Source organism: Empidonax traillii, unplaced genomic scaffold (genome assembly GCF_003031625.1).
Source record: "Empidonax traillii isolate 1590-97213 ecotype Southwest subspecies unplaced genomic scaffold, ASM303162v1 scaffold56:size2478089, whole genome shotgun sequence".
Classification (NCBI taxonomy): domain Eukaryota; kingdom Metazoa; phylum Chordata; class Aves; order Passeriformes; family Tyrannidae; genus Empidonax; species Empidonax traillii.
Genome location: NW_020955249.1, coordinates 1845255 through 1863098, shown reverse-complemented (window position 1 = coordinate 1863098; position 17844 = coordinate 1845255). Strand labels below are relative to the sequence as shown.

Here is a 17844-nt window from a genome sequence, read left to right as displayed (position 1 = left end):
CCTCATATAAACACCTTTTCTGGTGGGCAAGAAGTCACAGTCCCCGAGACAGGATGTTATTTGTCCTTCTTCATGGACAGATAGCAAGTATATCCCCCTGACACCTGCCAACAGGACTATCTGGGAGGGTAAAGGTCAGCTCAGGGCTTCTCTTCTTCCCAGTGTGGTGTCAAGGTCTCACATTTCTGCAGGCTGATTTTACAGACACTCCAGAAACAGTCCCCTGACGCCTTACACTAATACCCTGCAGGCCACATCACCTAGACCTCATAGTGGGACGGTCTATAGCAGAAACCAAAGCATTTGTGCACGTATGCAAAGGAATCAGTTAAATTAGGCACTGTTGAGCATTTCATAGTAAGAAGCAAATACAACAGCCTTTCACCACTGGCAAAATAGAGGGGGAAAATTTGTTTAACTGGAGGACAACTGCTACCATTTTCCCTTAATGTGAATTAAGGGAAATAAGTGAAAATAGGGGTCAAGAACTTCTAATTTAAGTGAAGAAGCAGTATGACAAAGCCAGAAGGTGCTTACCCATTAATAGAGACAAACTGGAGAAAAGCTTGGAGGATTCAATCTCAAGAGGCTCTAATGAGAAGGAAGCATGTCCTGAGAGAAGGAAAGCATCAGCCTCGCAGAACAAATTCTCATTGCCTGGAGTCCTATTTATTTGAGTCTTATTTGAAAACTGTTCTCCTCAGAGCCCAGAGCCTTAGGATCAGCGCATGGTGTATGAGAGATGTGGAACAAAATTTAAGACTAGAGTACCAAATAAATTTGTTATTACCTCAGTCATTAATTGAACACAGCTGATACAAGTAAGCAAAGTCTGCTGACACAGCACACCTTCATGTCACATAAAAAAAATTTAATTTAGGAAAATGAGAACCCAAAACTCTGGTTCCTTTTGTCAGTTTTGGGGGAACAGATATTGCAGCTACTGTCTATACCTGTACCAACTTGATTCTCAGTGGCTGGGGAGAGGTCAGTGAATCTGCATAAATTCACTGTGGTCCTGAGTAACAGGAAATTATAAGCTTGATGTACACAGACCTTCTCTGGATACAGCACAGGCCAGCAGTTCAGTGAGATTAGTTTTTATTCCTGTCTTTGTCTTTGATCTGCTTGGTAATCCAAAAGAAAGTTACTGTGTCTGTATTTTTTTCCCTCATCTGCAAAATGGGAATACTGTCTCAATCTCCTTTGCAAAGTGCTATAAGAACTACTGATGAAACACCATGCAAAAGATCTAAGTATCAATAATATCATTTCCATCAAAATACCACAACCATGACTGCATAGGTGATCAAATCAAAAAATTAAGTTGACAGTTTCCTCAAGTGCTGCATGGCAAAAAGGAAGGACAATAACGATTCCCAACCTCAGTGTGACATCCCTCGACCAGCAAACCACCATTCACTTTTCTCCACTATCACCTTCACCAGATCTGCTGGGAGAAACTAACAGCAATTAGGAAAATGAGCAAAGGGTTAGGGGCCAGGTATCTCTGCATCCAAGCATGGATGGATAAGAGGGGAAAAGAAAGAGGAAGGGATACTGACCTTCTTACCAAACAAGGGTGGCGCAATACAAAGGAGAGAGGGCGGCAGCAGCAGCATGTGTTGTCTGCCCTGGGACAATTGTTAACCACCAGACTTAGGGCACAGCACCAAAGTGATCTTGACCCAGACAGGACCACTTTTGACTACCACATGCACAGACAGACACATACTTTATGAGCCCTCTGCCAGAAAGTGCTTGAAGCCCCCAACAGGAAGAAATGCATGTGTTTTTCCTCTGCTCAATGCCATGGCAGTACTTTGGAAGTGCAGCTTCACCAAGCTAAGCACATACTGAGAGGGAGCCCAAGGCTTACACAGACTCCATGGCACAGCCCCAGCCATGCACATAGCAGCTTGGGGGATTCTCTGGGGAGAAGCAGACAAGGAGAGGCAACATGCAACTTGCACACACTCTGCCCAAATCCTAAAGGCAAAAAATAACATCTCACTGCCTAACAAGGCAGGCTTAATACGTTTGTCTCCAGGAGTACGAAGGGAGGAGACAGCCCTTCCGATATTAAGTGCTCTGCCTAACACACACATAGGTAAGGGATTGTAGGTTCCCACGTGCTACCAAAGTTTAGCCACGATGACTTTGCAAAGAGGCTTTGCAGGCCATTAAATACCAGTCTAACACAGAGCATCTCTCAACATGCAGTTCCTCCCTGAGCCACACCGATACTCGGTGAACTACAGTCTCCAGGCAGATGGCTATAATTTTAGTAGCCTTAAGGTCCTGCACGTAACTTAGCAACCAGCAACAAAGGTGAGTTACAAAGCAGATCTCTTTGGCATAAACCTTAACTCGTATAGCTGCTGCAAGTGACAGGGCCACAGCAAAACTTGTGACTTCATTGTCCAGCTGGCCTATCAATTAGCTACTCGTAACTTGTGGATCTTCCCAAATTTTCTAAAACAAGACATAGACAAATTTCCATATGAATTTGAAGTTTTAAACAGAGGAAACAATTTAAACTGAGAAAATTTAAATTAAATTTAATTACTTGATAGTAGTTCTCTTTATTATGCAAAAAGAAAATCCTTTAAAATTCAATTTATTTTTTCTTCTGGCTCTTAATGATTTCTTTATTGCTTGGACATGATAAAGCAGCAGAGTCAGTCATTCTTCTGCATTTTCATACCTTCAAGAACCTAACACTTATTTCCACGCAAAATCATTTAAGAAAAAAGTATTCAGTGATATTGAAAAAAAAAAAAGTTTTGGAATTGATTGATCCTTTTCGTCAACAAGAGAGCTAGGATCCCACTTCAATTTCTTAGGTTGTATCTGAACCTCACTGGTGCAGGAGTTCAGAAATAATGGATATATTGAAAAAGAGGCAGCATAACCAAATATTTGAGACTTGATCAATTCCCCTCTCAACAAATGACAGCATTCAAGATTACATGGCTTGATTTATAGCTATCCAGCACTCAAACACACCCACACACCCACACACCCACACACACTGCATGGGACCGTATTTCAGTAATGACTGCATTGTTTCAAGCCTCCTCATCTCAGCCTTCTTTCTCTTGTGCTCCCACCCAAATGTGAGTAAGGAAACTTTGACTGTGTTAGTCTAGAAAGAATCACAGAGGCAATAAGCAAGACCCGCTGGCAGGATCCATTTCCCTCTCGTTCTTTAACGCTCACATCAACTCAGCTTTTTTTAGACCCGTATATTCTAGGGAAAGCCTCTTAAAGACAAACCTGCGATAGTTTGTCTTGTTACATCTACACAAAGACCCCTTCTCTACTTAGTTTCCAGGGAAAATGCTTATCCTGAGTCCTAGGGATCTGGTAGATGGCAGTGCCTCTCCTACAGTTTAATCTCAGGGATGCTGTGTAATCCAGTGCCCTTCAGATTAACCTAGCCATTGCCACACTTTAAGAGGCTGACCTACGAACTACTTACAGATTGCCTACTGCTGCACAATGCAAGATGGAGTTTTTTAGTTCATGTGTTGGAGAACAAGCTGACAGCATGAACTGAAGCTTTTACTCTCCTTCAATTTACACAGACCACAGCTTCTTTGAGGCTGCAGTTCTGCAGATCCTTATCGTACATGCATAGCCACAGCAAAGTCCAGCACTGTCTTACATGTTTGCAAGATGCTGTTAATTAATTTCCTTCCTCGATGAGTCAAAAAAATCTTATCAAAGTGACTCCATGAGGAGACTGAGAAGGTTAAGGCAGTGAGGTGGGCATGTAAAACTCCTACACTGAGTTTTACACCAGCATGGAAATTAGAGCCCAAGTTCCACCTTTGCTAAACAAGGTTCTAATCAATAGGCTGAAGTGGGGAGCATGTAAACTCTCCCTGCTTTCTGACACCCTTAGTATTGTCTACTGATCATCATAGTCTCCCTGCTTTCCTCTCTGTTCTGCACTGGCTCGGTAGACTCCTGGTTCCCACTTCAGTGTGCAGGAGATGTCAGTAGCTCATGGTGGACCCCCTCAGCGGCAAGGCACCTAAGAGGCAGGGCCTCAAATATTCAGCCAGACAATGCTCTGGCTATTTGGTGACCCAGTGTCTTCATACAGCCTTGTACAGGCACCTAAGAGGCAGGGCCTCAAATATTCAGCCAGACAATGCTCTGGCTATCTGGTGACCCAGTGTCTTCATACAGCCTTGTACCATGCGATACTGTGACTCATACACTGCCCTCTGGGTCAGCAAAACTGTCCCAAGCACCCTATGCACCCATCTTCCCGAACTGGGCTGAACAAATGGTTGGAATAGTAGCATTATGGGTCTGAACTCCAAATTCAGATCTAAATCACCTCAAATTTGTTTGCAGACTAAATATTTGCTAAAAGTTATTTTTCTGCATTCAGATTTAGAGAGCAGGAAGCAGAAAGCAGAAAAGGAAGAAGACAATTAACCCACCTATTACTGCTTCCAGGTTTCTACAGCTGCTACCACCTGCACCTCAGAGAAGAGCTAGCAAAATGCAGCAAATGACCTATGTTCACCGAATTTAAAGGCCAAGAACTGATTACTGAAAACTGCTTCCACATTTCCAGACCAAAATTCCACTCCTGTAATTCCTGGAGGTGTGAATAAAGGAGTGAACAGGGAGTGAATAAAGGTATGTGCTAGCTGATATGATCTCCCTCCTTGTTAGGCTTATTAGTTTGATTAAGTGCTATGTTGAGCCAGCTATGCCAATTCTAGCTTCAAAAGAAATTAATCTCTGCTAGCCACATGGTCTCCACGGCCACTGTGGCTGGTAGGCTTTGTTCCCAGCAGGTTTCTGATGCAGAAGTGAAAGTCACATCAATGCATCAAGTGTTGAACATTTTAAGCACATCACAAATGCCTTATCTATGCTCTAGGACAACTCTGGGTCAAAAACAATAGCATTAGGGAACCTACACGTGCTTGTTTTCTGGACTGTCTTCTTTTTCATTAGAGTCTGTCCCATAAGGATGCGCCTGATCCTGCTGAATGTGATTTGTTTTAACCCAAGTGAAGCAGCTATTTGGGATGCTCTGACCTGTCACATTTTTCAAAGATAAAGAGAAGTCTTCCATCGGCCAGAAGATGAAACAAACGGAATACAGTTTGGAGTAAGATGGCTCATGGGCTTGTTCTCTGGCATCCCAAATCTGCTGGCCTTTTACTGATGGGTCTTCTTCAAGCATGAAAAGTCTCTTTGCTTCAAGACCTGGTTGAAGCAAGGTAGTACCCATTACATTTTAAGTAGCCTGCTCACAGGAGACTGTAATCACCCATCTGATATTCTTCTTCACTTTCTCTAGAGAAATCAGCTTGCAGCTCAATTAATAAGACTAACCTGCATGGCCCATCTCCCTGAAAAGGCCAGATGAGGACAGCCGATCCACTTCTATCTCTGACAGTGGCTGAAGTCAGCCAATCAAGGAGCTTCTCTTCCTTTCATAGGAAGAGTATGTACTTACAATGAAGCATCAGGGCAGTGGATATTAGCTGGATTAAATGGTTTAGTGGGCTAAGGCAGCAGGTGCTCTTGAATTCGGGCTTCCCTACTCCATAGTACTTAATATATTAACATCCTTCTGGGTATAGTATTGGGAGGCTTGGTACAAAGATTTCCTTTCTCTGGTGCCAGATGCAAGTCTGAACAATTCTTCCTGTGATGGGTTAAGTTATTAGGTTGTAACAAAAGGAATCTAGGCACCTAACACTAGGGAGTTTTAGCACCAGGCTCACACCCCTCTCCCTGTCCCTCCTCAGTCCTCACTAAAGTTAACAGCAGGTACTTAGAGCAATTAGACATTATTGCCTCTCTGGTCTTTATTACTTGCTAGCTTAGTATCAGCTACTTTGTACGCAATAAAAAAAGCTGAATTAATAGGGTGCTGCTTCCCTTCTTTATGCTGTATGAAAACACTGGGTCATGAAGCCACATGGACAGGCTGTGATCGGCAGTGCTTTGGAGCATTATTGCCATTTGCCACGGTATTTTATAAGGGGAAAAAACACAGGTAGTAAATGAACAGACATACAAAAATCATAGAGAAGGTGATGTGGGGGATATGGGTAGACCATAGTGACATAAAGGCTGGAAGGATTTCAAGTCCAGCAGAACAGCTTGCAGCTGTGCCTATGCCGTAAATTAGCTGCCCCATGGATCTGAAAGCTGCAAGCCTAGAGACACAGGTATGGTGCGCTGCTCCTTTGAAAATAAAGCCCCATGCCTACTGAGCAGCCCTTGCTTGCTTGAGAATAACTGTTGTGAACCTTTCATCTAGGGATTGCAGCAAACTCCTGTGAGCTTTATGTTTGGTGTTCAAAAAGAGGCTTTCCCGTATTTGCCCAACCAAGTAAAACCTCATCCTTTTCCTTCTCTCTACCTTAACTCTCCATTAACCCTTAGCTTTAGTACGGACCTCAGAGAATGATATATTTTCCTCCTATTCCCTGGCCCCCAGTATTTCTAAGCCTGAATTTGTCATTCCCAAGAGGGAATGGACAAGAGCTTTGAGCTCTTAAATCCTGCTGTCGGTTCTTGCCTGAAAGAGGTAAGTAGGGAAACTGATGGAAAGGTGAAGAAAGGAGCCTGTCCCTTGTCAGCATTCACCTGTAATGGATGCAGAATGTGGGGTTAAACACCAGAACTAGACCCAGAAGCAGAAATGAATGGGGTACTTACACAGTTTCATCATTCTTGAACTCCAACTCCCCGTAAGTGTCTTCAAAGTCTTCTCCACCTCCTTTCGCTGTCCCTTCTACTGTCCTAAATGGCACTATGACTGTACCCCGAGCACCTGATGTCCTTAGGACTTTGACTTCCATCACACCGATGCTCTCGCTGACATGTATAACATCACACTCAAATGTGAAGATGCCAGCATGGTCATCATCCAGGATAGTCACTGTGGCCACACAAGGAGACGCCAATATGGCCTTTGGGTAGGGGGAGTTATTGAGCTCTGGAGGTTCCTCACTCTCTACCACACGGAGATTACTGAGCCGCACAAAGAAATGCTCATCTTCCTCAAATATGTCATCATCAATAATGCCCACTGAGAACTCCTTCTGGGTCTCCCCTGATTTCAAGACAACAGTCCCTTCTGTGAACTCATAGTCAGCACCAGCATTGGCAGAGCCATCCTCTGTTTTATAGTCCACGTAGATGGTCTTGGATATGTCCCCTCCTTTCCGCACCACTGTCAGGAGAACGGCACCACAGTTCTCAAGACACTGGTAGGAGCACGGGTCAAAATAAATTTTGGAGATGAATTCCTCAGGTTCCTCTGGCCGTACCTCATGTAGGCTGGTGCTTTTCTTGGCTTGTTCAGCCGCATGCTTCTTCAGAATATTGCCAGCTCCTGTCATCATTCTGGTTGCTTGAATGCGATAAAAGGCTCTGCTCTTTTGCTGATGAGACAACGCATAATAGTTAGCCATCTCCACCAGCTGGTCCAAGTCCTTTTCTGGGTGCTTTTGCTTCAGGTCCTTAAGGATCCGGATCATCTCTTTGCGAGATTCATCCACCTCCTTTCCCTCCACAGTCACTAAGTTCCCATCTAGAAAGTGGGAATTCATCATCTTGCCATCCATTTCAATTCCCTTAGGGTGATCACCTTCTGATTCTATGATAATGCCCCTGTGCTTGTCAGTACGGTACTTTTTGTGCATATATTTATAGAAAAGCAGACGTCTATCTGCTATCCAGGCCAGAACGACACAAAGTGGAAAGAAGAAAAGCGTGAGCAGGCCTTCCCAAACCTGAACCACACCTGGAGAGAAGACAGCAAGGATCATGTACAACCAGATGTAAGCAAAGATGCTCCATGCAGCTGTGACAAAGAAAACCCTCAGGTGTTTTATCTTTCTGGTTTCCCCATCAGGGATCACATAGACACAGATGGCAATGATGATAAACATATTGAAGGCTGCGCTGCCAACAATTGTCGATGGCCCCAGGTCTCCAGCTATGAATCCATGCCCACACACTTCTATCAGAGACAAGAGGATCTCAGGAGCAGAGGAGCCCAGAGCCATGAGGGTTAAGTTGGAAACAGTTTCATTCCAAATCCGGATGGTGGTCGTTGTGGTCTCTCCATTTGGTTTCTTAATAGTTATTTCTTTCTCCTGTGATGTAATGACCTCTATGGATGCCATGAAACGATCTGCAATGATGGAGACTCCAAGGAACATGTAGATCAGTGCTACAAAGTATACGATAACACGGGCAATTTTGTCCCCAAGGGATGGGTTTTCTGGGTACCATATTGGCAGGATAACACCCTCCTTGCAGTCAAAAGATCCTGAACACGAGCTGTTTTGTACTGAACTGGTTGAGTCTCCCGCCAGGCCAGCATCCACCTGCAAACCATGCAAAAACAGCACAAAAGTAACCAGCCCAAAATGGAGGAAGGCCGAGGTGACAGGCTGCAAGCTTAACCACGCCATACACAAGATGCAACTTCCACTGTGCAGATCCAAAAAGGCCGAGAACCTGAAACAAACAAAACAGAGAGGAGGGAGGGAAGCATGAGAGAGAAGGAAGATGCAACATTTACCCAAACACACTTCAGTATCTCACCACTGAAGAGTACTGGTAGAGATGCATGGGTTGTCTCTCTGTCACTTTGAAGAAGGTATTTAGCAGGGGCTCTAACAAACTGCAGCATTTACATGCCCTGCAGATGAAGATCAATTGCTAGAAAAGTAATTCAGAGGAAAAGTGTATATATAAATATAAAAACCAGCCGATTCTCAACCTACAACATGTGTAACAGAACTGAGTACTGAGCTGCCACTCACCTAGTGATGCCATGGTGTTCCACAGCACGTAGCACTTCAGCTCAGCACAGGAACCCAAATTTAAGGGGTCCCCTGCCTCACAACGCAGGAAATAAAACAAGTCAAGCAATCACTAGCAACAAAAAAAGCAACATTTAAGGCCAATGAGCAATCTCCAAATGAAGTCCATTTGTAGGACATAATTCAGTTATAAATTATGGAGTACCTTAGTGGCCAAATCATCCCTACAGCCAGCCCCTCTTAATAGGCTGCAGAGTCTCCAGAAGGACCCTAGGCTCCCACAAGCTTCTGAGACACAAGGCCTCCATTTTAGGAGGTAAAGATATCATCCCAGAAATAGGGGAGAGGACTCATGCTTGGCAAAGGCCATTTTTCACTAGCCTTCCTTCTGGGATCTGGATGGTTACATTTTATATCAATAATCCACCTTTTAAATGGTCGCAGAAACCTACAAAACCAGCACAGTTAGAAAAAGTTGAGCTCATAACCTCAGAAGACAGAGCAAAATGCGTGTACCCACCAACATTCCCTCTACATCCCTCAGAAATTGATATATAGTAAAATATCTCCTACAATGAAAGTAGTCTCTAACCTAAAATACCGTACAAAAACAGTGGATCTGATCAATGTATCACATAGATTTGGCATATCACTACCCAATAATACCTTCTATTACTTACAAACTACATTGCTGTAGGGCTTGCACTGCTTAAAATTGGATTCTGAACCCTTCATATTGTCATGGATCACACTATTCTCCTTCCTTCATAACAGGCCTCTGGAAGAATTTGGTCTCAGGCTTAACCAACAAATCACATTTGTGAGTCCAGACACAGGCAAGTATCTCACAGGAAACATCAAACTTAATAGCAGCATTATCTACAGCACTTGGAAGGTTCAAAAGCCTTAACTCCCACTAACTTTCATTGAGGTTTGTAATGCCAAATGAGCAGGCCTGGGATTCATTTCCCCTACTCTAACTATCTAAATCTTGGGCAGCAAGTCAAAGTCACTTAGGCTCCCTTTGTAGTCAGAGGAAAGAGACAGTCATTTCCAGGGAACAATCCTTCCTGTCCCACCCTGTTCTGACACTAAAGATGTATTTAAGACACACATCTCCAGAAGGGATTATGTCCCTTCCCACCTCTCGCCACGATCTCGAGAGGGTGCCTAGTCAGTCAGTTTAGAGCAGATACCTAACTTTCCGATGACAGCAGTTTGAAGAGTTGAACGGACCCCTGAACACTTGAGGAAACTCCCCCCTCCCTCCCTTGCACTATAGATATTCCAGGCAACATTACTGTGTTATCAGCATTAACAAATGCATCTCAAATGGCTATTTTATCATCATGTTGTGTCACTCGCCTATTTCCAAAAGCTGGTGCAATCTTCCCGATATCAACAAAAAACGTTTTCAACTTTCAGATAAAAATCTATAAAGACAAGCAAACCAGGAAGAAAAGCGTGAACAAGGACTGCAAATGAACAAAACTGCTCCTGACAAAGCACAGCAGAGGGGAGAGAATTGATTATGTGGTATCAGGATCACAAATCCATATCTGACACCCTTGATATTAAAAAACAATATACTTCTTCATGCTACGTAGACCAATTTAAAAGAGCGAGATTTTCCCATGTTTGCCTACGTACCTTCTCACTCCGAAGCCTACTTCTCTATCTGCCTGTCTCCCCTAGTCCCAGTGCCTGATCGAGCTCCCAGGGATCAGAGGGACCTCAGCCCCAGTGGGGGCTGTTAGAGAGCCCAGCCGCAGCTCCAGCCTTGAAGTTTCGTGAAACGCCCCACTGCCTGCAGAGTCACAGGGAGGACTCAGCTAACCAGCACATACGACTTGGGTTTCGTTTGATGCTCCCATTTTGTCCTCCCTCCCTCTCCACATTGTACTTTACCAGATTTCTAGCTGCAGGATGTTGGGAAATCCCTGAGAAAGAGCCAGTGAACATGTGCAGAGTGACTATGAGCAGCAAAGCCAAGATGTCTGGGCTGCAAGGTAGATGTGTGCATGTTCACAGCAAAGATGACACATTCCAGGTGCCTCTGATGCAAGGTGCACAGAGAGATCAACTACACAAGCACAGCAGCTCCAAAAACTCCTTGAGCATGTCAGATCATCCTTTTCCCTACTGTGATTGCTGGCAGGTATCCACCAACCTCTTGACACTTCCAGCTCCCAGCTCCTACTTAACTGTAGCACAGCCAGTAGGTGCTGTGTCTTCCAAGTTCACCCATGTAGAAATGGCTGACAGAAAGACAGGAGGAATTTCAGAAACATCTACGTGACTCAAGCACCTAAATTTGGTTTAAAAAATTACTTAGGAGTCTAAGTATCACTTAAATTCGGAGCCTTGTCTAGGAATAGTTCAATGACTAAACTGTCCTCTGAAATAAATCACTGCTACCACCAACCTCCTTCTCTGTGGGACAAACAACTTCTGTAATTAACACTATCCGTCTACCTTCTCTAATGCCATGATGGTTTCTATTGCTAGGCATTTCTCAACACACTCCAGGACCTTGCCCGTCCTGCTTAAATTTTTAATTTAATTTTAAGCAGAGGGTAATTTTACTATTTGTCTAACAAATAGTATATTATTTCAAAGACAATCTCTACAAAGGTAGCCTCTGTTTATGTGTTTCGACCTCCAAACTCAGGCTATGTGTTGTAGACTAAAATCTCAAAATTTGGGAATATTTTTCTTCACTGATTTTCACTTGCTTGGACAAAACATTTTAATGTTTAGTGGAGGCCACAATAATTTTTCTAAAATCACACAGTAATGACCCAATCCTGCAATTCTTTGTCACAGGTAAAACTCCCCAAGGACTTTATCTACACACATGCTGTCTAATAAAATCTTAATATGTGTTCATTAGCAACCTAACCAATCTGAAAAATACAGTGAAGCATTCTTGTGGTCATCCCCTCCTTGAGAACTGCTGCAAAAATGACTTATTGAGGTAACAATTGAACACTCAAGTAACAGAAAATAGAAGAGTTAAAACTCACTCTGTAGCTCTAGGTCAGAGTGTCTACTATACTCAGTCAAGAAATACCTAGAGGGGATCTACATAGCTCTGGCCTGGCTCTGGTCAGTAGACACATCCCCCAGCAGACACCTCTGTGCAGTAGACACATCCCCCATCTCTCCTCTGAGTAGTGGCATTGATTTCAGCAGGACTGCTTGTGTCAAGAGCCATCCTTCAGCATGAGTCCTGCTCTGAGGACCAAGCCTACACACAGGCTTGCAGCCCAGTCCTGAGTCCTAATCACCCAGGAGGCACCACAGTGTCACTTCTCTGACACGAGCGTGACAAAACACATCCACACCTGGCACAGCGAGGTGTCATTCCAGAAACATCACTGTGGGATGCAAACAACAGGAGGCTGCAACAGCAGTGGAAAGTCAGTTGGTACTGGATGATCTTCGGCTTTATACCATGAGGACCATAATTTCCACTACTTCTTTGCTATCAGACATAATTTTCTGCTCAGTATTGGTAATGAGGGGACTAAATAGTGTCACCTATCTGGTAGGAGAAGTTCAAAGGAATCAACCAGTGCAAAGGAGAGAAAAAAATGCTGCAAGCCTCACTGCACCAGAATGAGCTAGCATTCAATATCAAGGCTCTGGGAAGACACGATAGTTATTTTAGCAGAGGGAACTCCTTCTCCTACAGGAGTTCACAATGGCCACATGATCCATAAATGCATAAATAAAAAGATCAGTTCTTGAAATACTTCTGAAGACAATCCAGAAAGTAGCATGGACCATGCTTGTCACAATTAAGGTTCCTTCCAACCCAAATCATTCTATGGTTCTACGATACAATTCTATGATGTTTTAGAATAGCTGAGTTTCAGAAGACTGATAGGTTGACTGCTATGGACCTATATGAGGCAGAAAGCTGGGAAGGCTCTACTGATCCCTTACAATTTAGCTTCTTATACACAGCTTCTCACATGACTCTAAAAGCAGGGATATTTTCAAAAGGAAACATTTATAAGAAATCAAATCAAGAGGCAACATAACACAAAGATGGCTGATAACATGTAATCTCCACGTACCAAGTTCCCAAGATCACTGCTCATTAAATACAAAACTAAAGGCAACACTCTAAGTCCCTATTAATTTCTTACTTGGGAAAAATTCCCCTTAAACCATCACAAAAGCCTTTGGATTTGAACTGCAAATAAGATTAGGTTTTCTGGCACTTCCCTCTCCTTCCCCTCTCCCTCCCATCTCCCAGATAAATGAGACATGGGAGAACATCTGTGGCCATACATCCTCTCTCCCCTGCCTCTAGACCAGCCAGGAAAGGCTGCTGATTAGATCTCAGCACAGGGTGAGCCTCATTCAGGCGTGGGTGCTGCACAGGGGCCAGACAGAGACATCTCAAGATGAAGATGCACTTGACAAGCATCTGTCCCAGAACAAAGTGGATACAGCATCGCTATTAATGCCATCTTACAGCCCTGCTCCAAAGCTGGGGGAGATAGAAATAAGGTTCAGCTTAATAACATGACTTCACATTCCTCAGCTCCAAAGCACATAAAAGCTTTTTGATTTGAGCACACAGGGTTTTTTACAACCATGAGCAAAACTTGAAATTACAGCCTTTCTGCCAAAGAACATAAATAACTGAGTTTTCACAGCAGAGGTGAAATACCTAATTCACACTCCTCCCTCACCCGAAATTAAAGCACAGCAAAATATTAAATAAAAAACAAAGCATAATTTTCAATTGTCTCCATTCAAATGCTATTGAGACCCTTGTTCATCACTACAAGAGTAGTATCTAGAGTACAAGTTAAGATTTACCTGCAAGCCAAAAGCCAGAGCAGTGTAATTAGATCCACTTTGTCTGACAAATGCAAATTTCCAACACAGACCAGGCCTTAAGTCATCAGACTGATAGCACAAGCCTACCTGAAATGAGCACAACCAAGGACCCCAAGCTGTCTTTTACACAGGTTATGACACAGCAATAGGTAGTTTAGCTCTGTACTACCGCACCAGCTAGATTTTATGACGAAAAAAGCACCATAACTCATATTTAGGCCATACCAGATCCCCACAGTTCAGTTTGATGGAAAAGCTATGGCAGGGAGCTGGAAGTGTGCTCTGCACTTCACAGTAAACATGCCAAAACCCAGAACTAGCTGCCTACAGATTAATCCCCCCAGTATGTGTCAAAAACAGCCTTTCTCTTCTCTCAAGACCATGCAAAAAACTACCATATAAAAAGCTACTGGCTCCCGTAGCAAGTCTTTTATTATTTACAAGCTGGTGTCTCTACTAATTTGAGCAGTACCTACCATTCTAGCGTAGATAACGGGTGTTAATTGACATAATGAATCAAGTCTACAAATTCCTTTTAAAAATGCTGCAGTGATGGGACCCAGTTATATCGGGTGATCCCAGGGCCTGGCCCAAACAGAGCACAAATCTATGTATGGCTAGGAGCAACCTCCAAACACTCTCCTCACCCTGGGGAGTATCCATGATGCTCCTGGAGAAGCAGTGGCATAAACAGCTAACCCATAAAGATGCCTGTACTTAATTGTCCTCTTCTGCACCAACTGCACTTGACTGGCCAGGCATTTTATTTCCTTGCTCTCACCTCAACTGAAAAACATCTGTATAGGGTAGACAGCTATAGGGATATAGGAGCTGCAGTTTATGCTCTGTGCACAGACGCATACAGGAGGCAGCAGACACTGCAGAAAGCCTTCAGTGAGCAATCACAGCCGTGCTCTAAGAGCCATCCTTATTTTTATGGTGTGGGCTAGCTCAGCCACGGTGTGTTTGCTCTTCCAATTCCCCATATATATCCTTATTCTGAGATTCCTCAGCCTGAGAGACAGCAAGTTACCCTTTTCTACTTCCCCCAGAACCATATCTTTTTTACATTCAGAAAACAAAACCTGGTATTTAGGCTGACCTACAGATTAGTAGTGGGCACCCTCCTGCTTAAAAGGCAGTATTATCTGCTCTGATATAGATGAGGGTTTTTTCTTTTCATGAGTATTACAGAATCTTGTTTTTCCAGTACCTAAAAATGGGCAGTTCACACATGGATCTCTGGAGGCTATCTAATTCAACTCCCTGGCTCAAGCAGGGCCACCTAGACTCAGTTGCCCAGGACCACATCCAGTTGGCTTTTGAATATATTCAAAAGTATATCTGGGGATACTGAAGGACAAAGGATGGAGTCTCCACAACCTCTTGGGGCAACCTGTGCCAGTGCTCAGTCACCTGCCCAGTAAAATAATAAGAAAGCACAGTTATAGGGTCCAGGACTGCTTGGGACCACCACATCCAGTGTTGGTGCATGGGAAGCCAGAGCAAACCCACCCTGGGTACAAACTGCACTGGGAGTTCACTGCAGTCCATTGGTGGCAAACGTGTATTTGGCAAAAAGTCACTGTCATGACCTTTTAGAAGTCACTGGGAAGCCTCCATTGCAAGTTTAGAGGCTGATCTTCAAACATCAGTCCTTTCAATGCATTTAGGGGAATTTCTAGACACAGTAAAAGTCTTTATGTGCTTGTATTGCAGTGCACATGCAAACACACCATTCTTCGCAGTATGAAAAACCCCAAATCGAGAGGGCAGGTACTTCCAAGCACAATCTCCAGACCATTGATTCTATGCCCATAATGTGAAAGGCCCAGTGGAGAGGCTGAAAGTCCTTCCTTTGGGTTTAGGAGGCTGAGGTAAATATAGCAGTTATATATGGAGTTACTTGGTCACCCACTTGGTGGTTCCCTGGCCTTTTCCAAGGACTACACCCGGAGTACCTGACAACACATGCGGTTGCAACAGGCACTGGCTCCTCTGCTGCAGCTTTTCAAAGCACTGGTTTTCATCACTCTCTGTCTTGCTGGTTTATAAAGAGCAGCAAAGACTATTTGGGTAACAGTGGGGGAAGGGGAAAAAAATTTCAGCAGTATGAGGAAAACTTCTTGGCAGTACATTTTATGTACTGCCCGTGGCAGCACACAGGGTGTGTTATTTACTGCTCCTGCTTCACAGACATATTATACTGCTGGTTCAGGTGCCACCATCAGAGTGCAACTTATCACCTAGTGACTCACAGCATCCTACAGATGACAGCAGCAACTCGTGACACTCCTTTAGCACTCTAGTGACAGATCTAAAACTGTTACAATTAAAGACCCTGGGGTTTGTTGTCATCAGTGCATTTGTGCTGCAGAGCCTGTAGTTATTTGCACGCAGAGGCACGTTAAATGGTAAATAAGAAGAGAAGAAGTGTTGTAGTCATATCTCATTCTCTTTAGATCCAGAGCTAGGTAAGAAAAACACAAGTTTTCTGACAGAAAACACTCCTTTGAGGCAAACCAAACAAATCATGTGATGTGCTGGATTTGATGCAACAAGTACCTAGGCAGTGAGCCCTTCCCTGGCTGGCTTGTGGGCTCTTGGGACAGCCACCAGCCAGCCATGCTGGGTGCTAACCCCAGCAGCTGGGATGCATACTGCTCCAATCCTCCAGAATGGCCAGTTTATTTCTTAACTTCTCGTTCAAGGAAATATAAAAACAAAATTTCTGATCTTTTTTTTTTGTCTATACACAGTAAAAAAAAAAAAAAAAAGTCACATCACATGCCCTCCATGAGTCTACACAGAAGGGCTCACTCCTGGCTCAATGAGAAAGAAAATATTAAAAAAGTGAATGGAGGCAGAACAGGGCAGTGGGAGACTGGGCAGAAAACAGAGATGGGAGAGGAAGAAGAGAAGGCCACACTTCAGAAATCATCTTTATCACTGCAGCAAAAATAAGCAACTGTTGTTCGTCATGTTAGACTGATAGGAAAGGCCCTTACTTAGCCCAATTAGCACAGGTTTCACTCATTTCACAGTTAGTTAGACCACAGACAGAAGAGTTGTCTGGTCCATGCCTCAGGGACTGCCACTGCATTGTTCCCCTTGTGAACATTATTTCCTAGTACTTTGTCCAGCTCAGTTTTAAATCATCCAAGTGATGGCATTTCCACAACTTCCCATAGACACTCTGCCATGATGTAATTTATCTTGGAGGTTTTAGCCGTCTTACTTATATTTAGGATGAAATTAAGAAAATTTATGATGCTAGTTCTCATTATCGTGTCCTTGGAGCACTCTCAACCATTCTCCTCCCTGTCTGAGATTTACATGCTTCAGATACTTGTAAATAGCTGTTCTCCTCCACAGCTTTTCTTTGGCCAAAGCACGCAAATTTATTTTAATCTTTATAAATTAGCGCAAGCTGCCCTCTAATCGTTTATCTTCATCTCCTCTTAGTTCTCCATCTTCAAGGCGGTCAGGAGCAGGCGGGTATCTGTGAGAGACACAGCTCAGTGCCTCCTCCCACCAAAACCAGCAGCAGACCTGCTCTCTTTGGAGCAGGAATGCCCAGCCTGCATAGTGAAGACTGGCCTCTCAGCTCTGCTGTACAGGTGGTTTTCATCAGATACCGGACTGCTGCAAAGGTTAAATCACGACTGATATACAGAAGCTCACTGTGTTGCTCAGTTTTGAAGCTCTCTTCATCTGTTTGCTGTGTCCCAGCACTGTGGGGCTGGCATGAAGAGCACTGTGCTGCTGCCTGGCATGTGTGGAACAGAAAGCAGAGATTTCCAGAGTTTCAACCAAAATGTCAGGGTCTCCAGATGAGACGAGGGAAATACGCTGTAACGCGCCCACTGCTTTTGCAGATCTGAGCACAGCAGGAGGCATGAAAAATGCACTCAGCTACGCGTTATCCTCAAAATACCTCCCACTTCACTTGGAAGGTGCCAAAACCTGTAAATTCACCCAAATTGAATACAGTTATCAAACAAGATTCCACACAGCACCTTCACTCTTTACTGCCATATATCCCCATGTCTCTCTTATTGACAATTTACATATCTTAATCCTTTGCTGTTTTTTCAGCTGCTAATTCTGCAACTGCTTTTAAAAAAAATAACCCCTCACATCCACCATGATTAAT

The 17844-nt window shown here is 43.7% G+C and overlaps 1 protein-coding gene across 8 annotated transcripts in view; it reads right to left on the bottom strand.

Annotated features, from left to right (window-relative positions):
- Positions 1–17844, bottom strand: part of SLC8A3 (solute carrier family 8 member A3) — a 122621-nt gene that overhangs the window by 93699 nt on the left and 11078 nt on the right. For 7 of the 8 annotated variants that reach the window (XM_027879687.1, XM_027879690.1, XM_027879689.1 and 4 more), the window contains one exon: positions 6709–8520. In XM_027879687.1, coding sequence (XP_027735488.1) covers positions 6709–8474 — 1766 coding nt within the window. In that variant the 5' untranslated portion in view covers positions 8475–8520. Of the gene's footprint in view, positions 1–6708; positions 8521–17844 lie in introns of those variants that run through there. The other variant, XM_027879694.1, reaches the window with a different exon arrangement.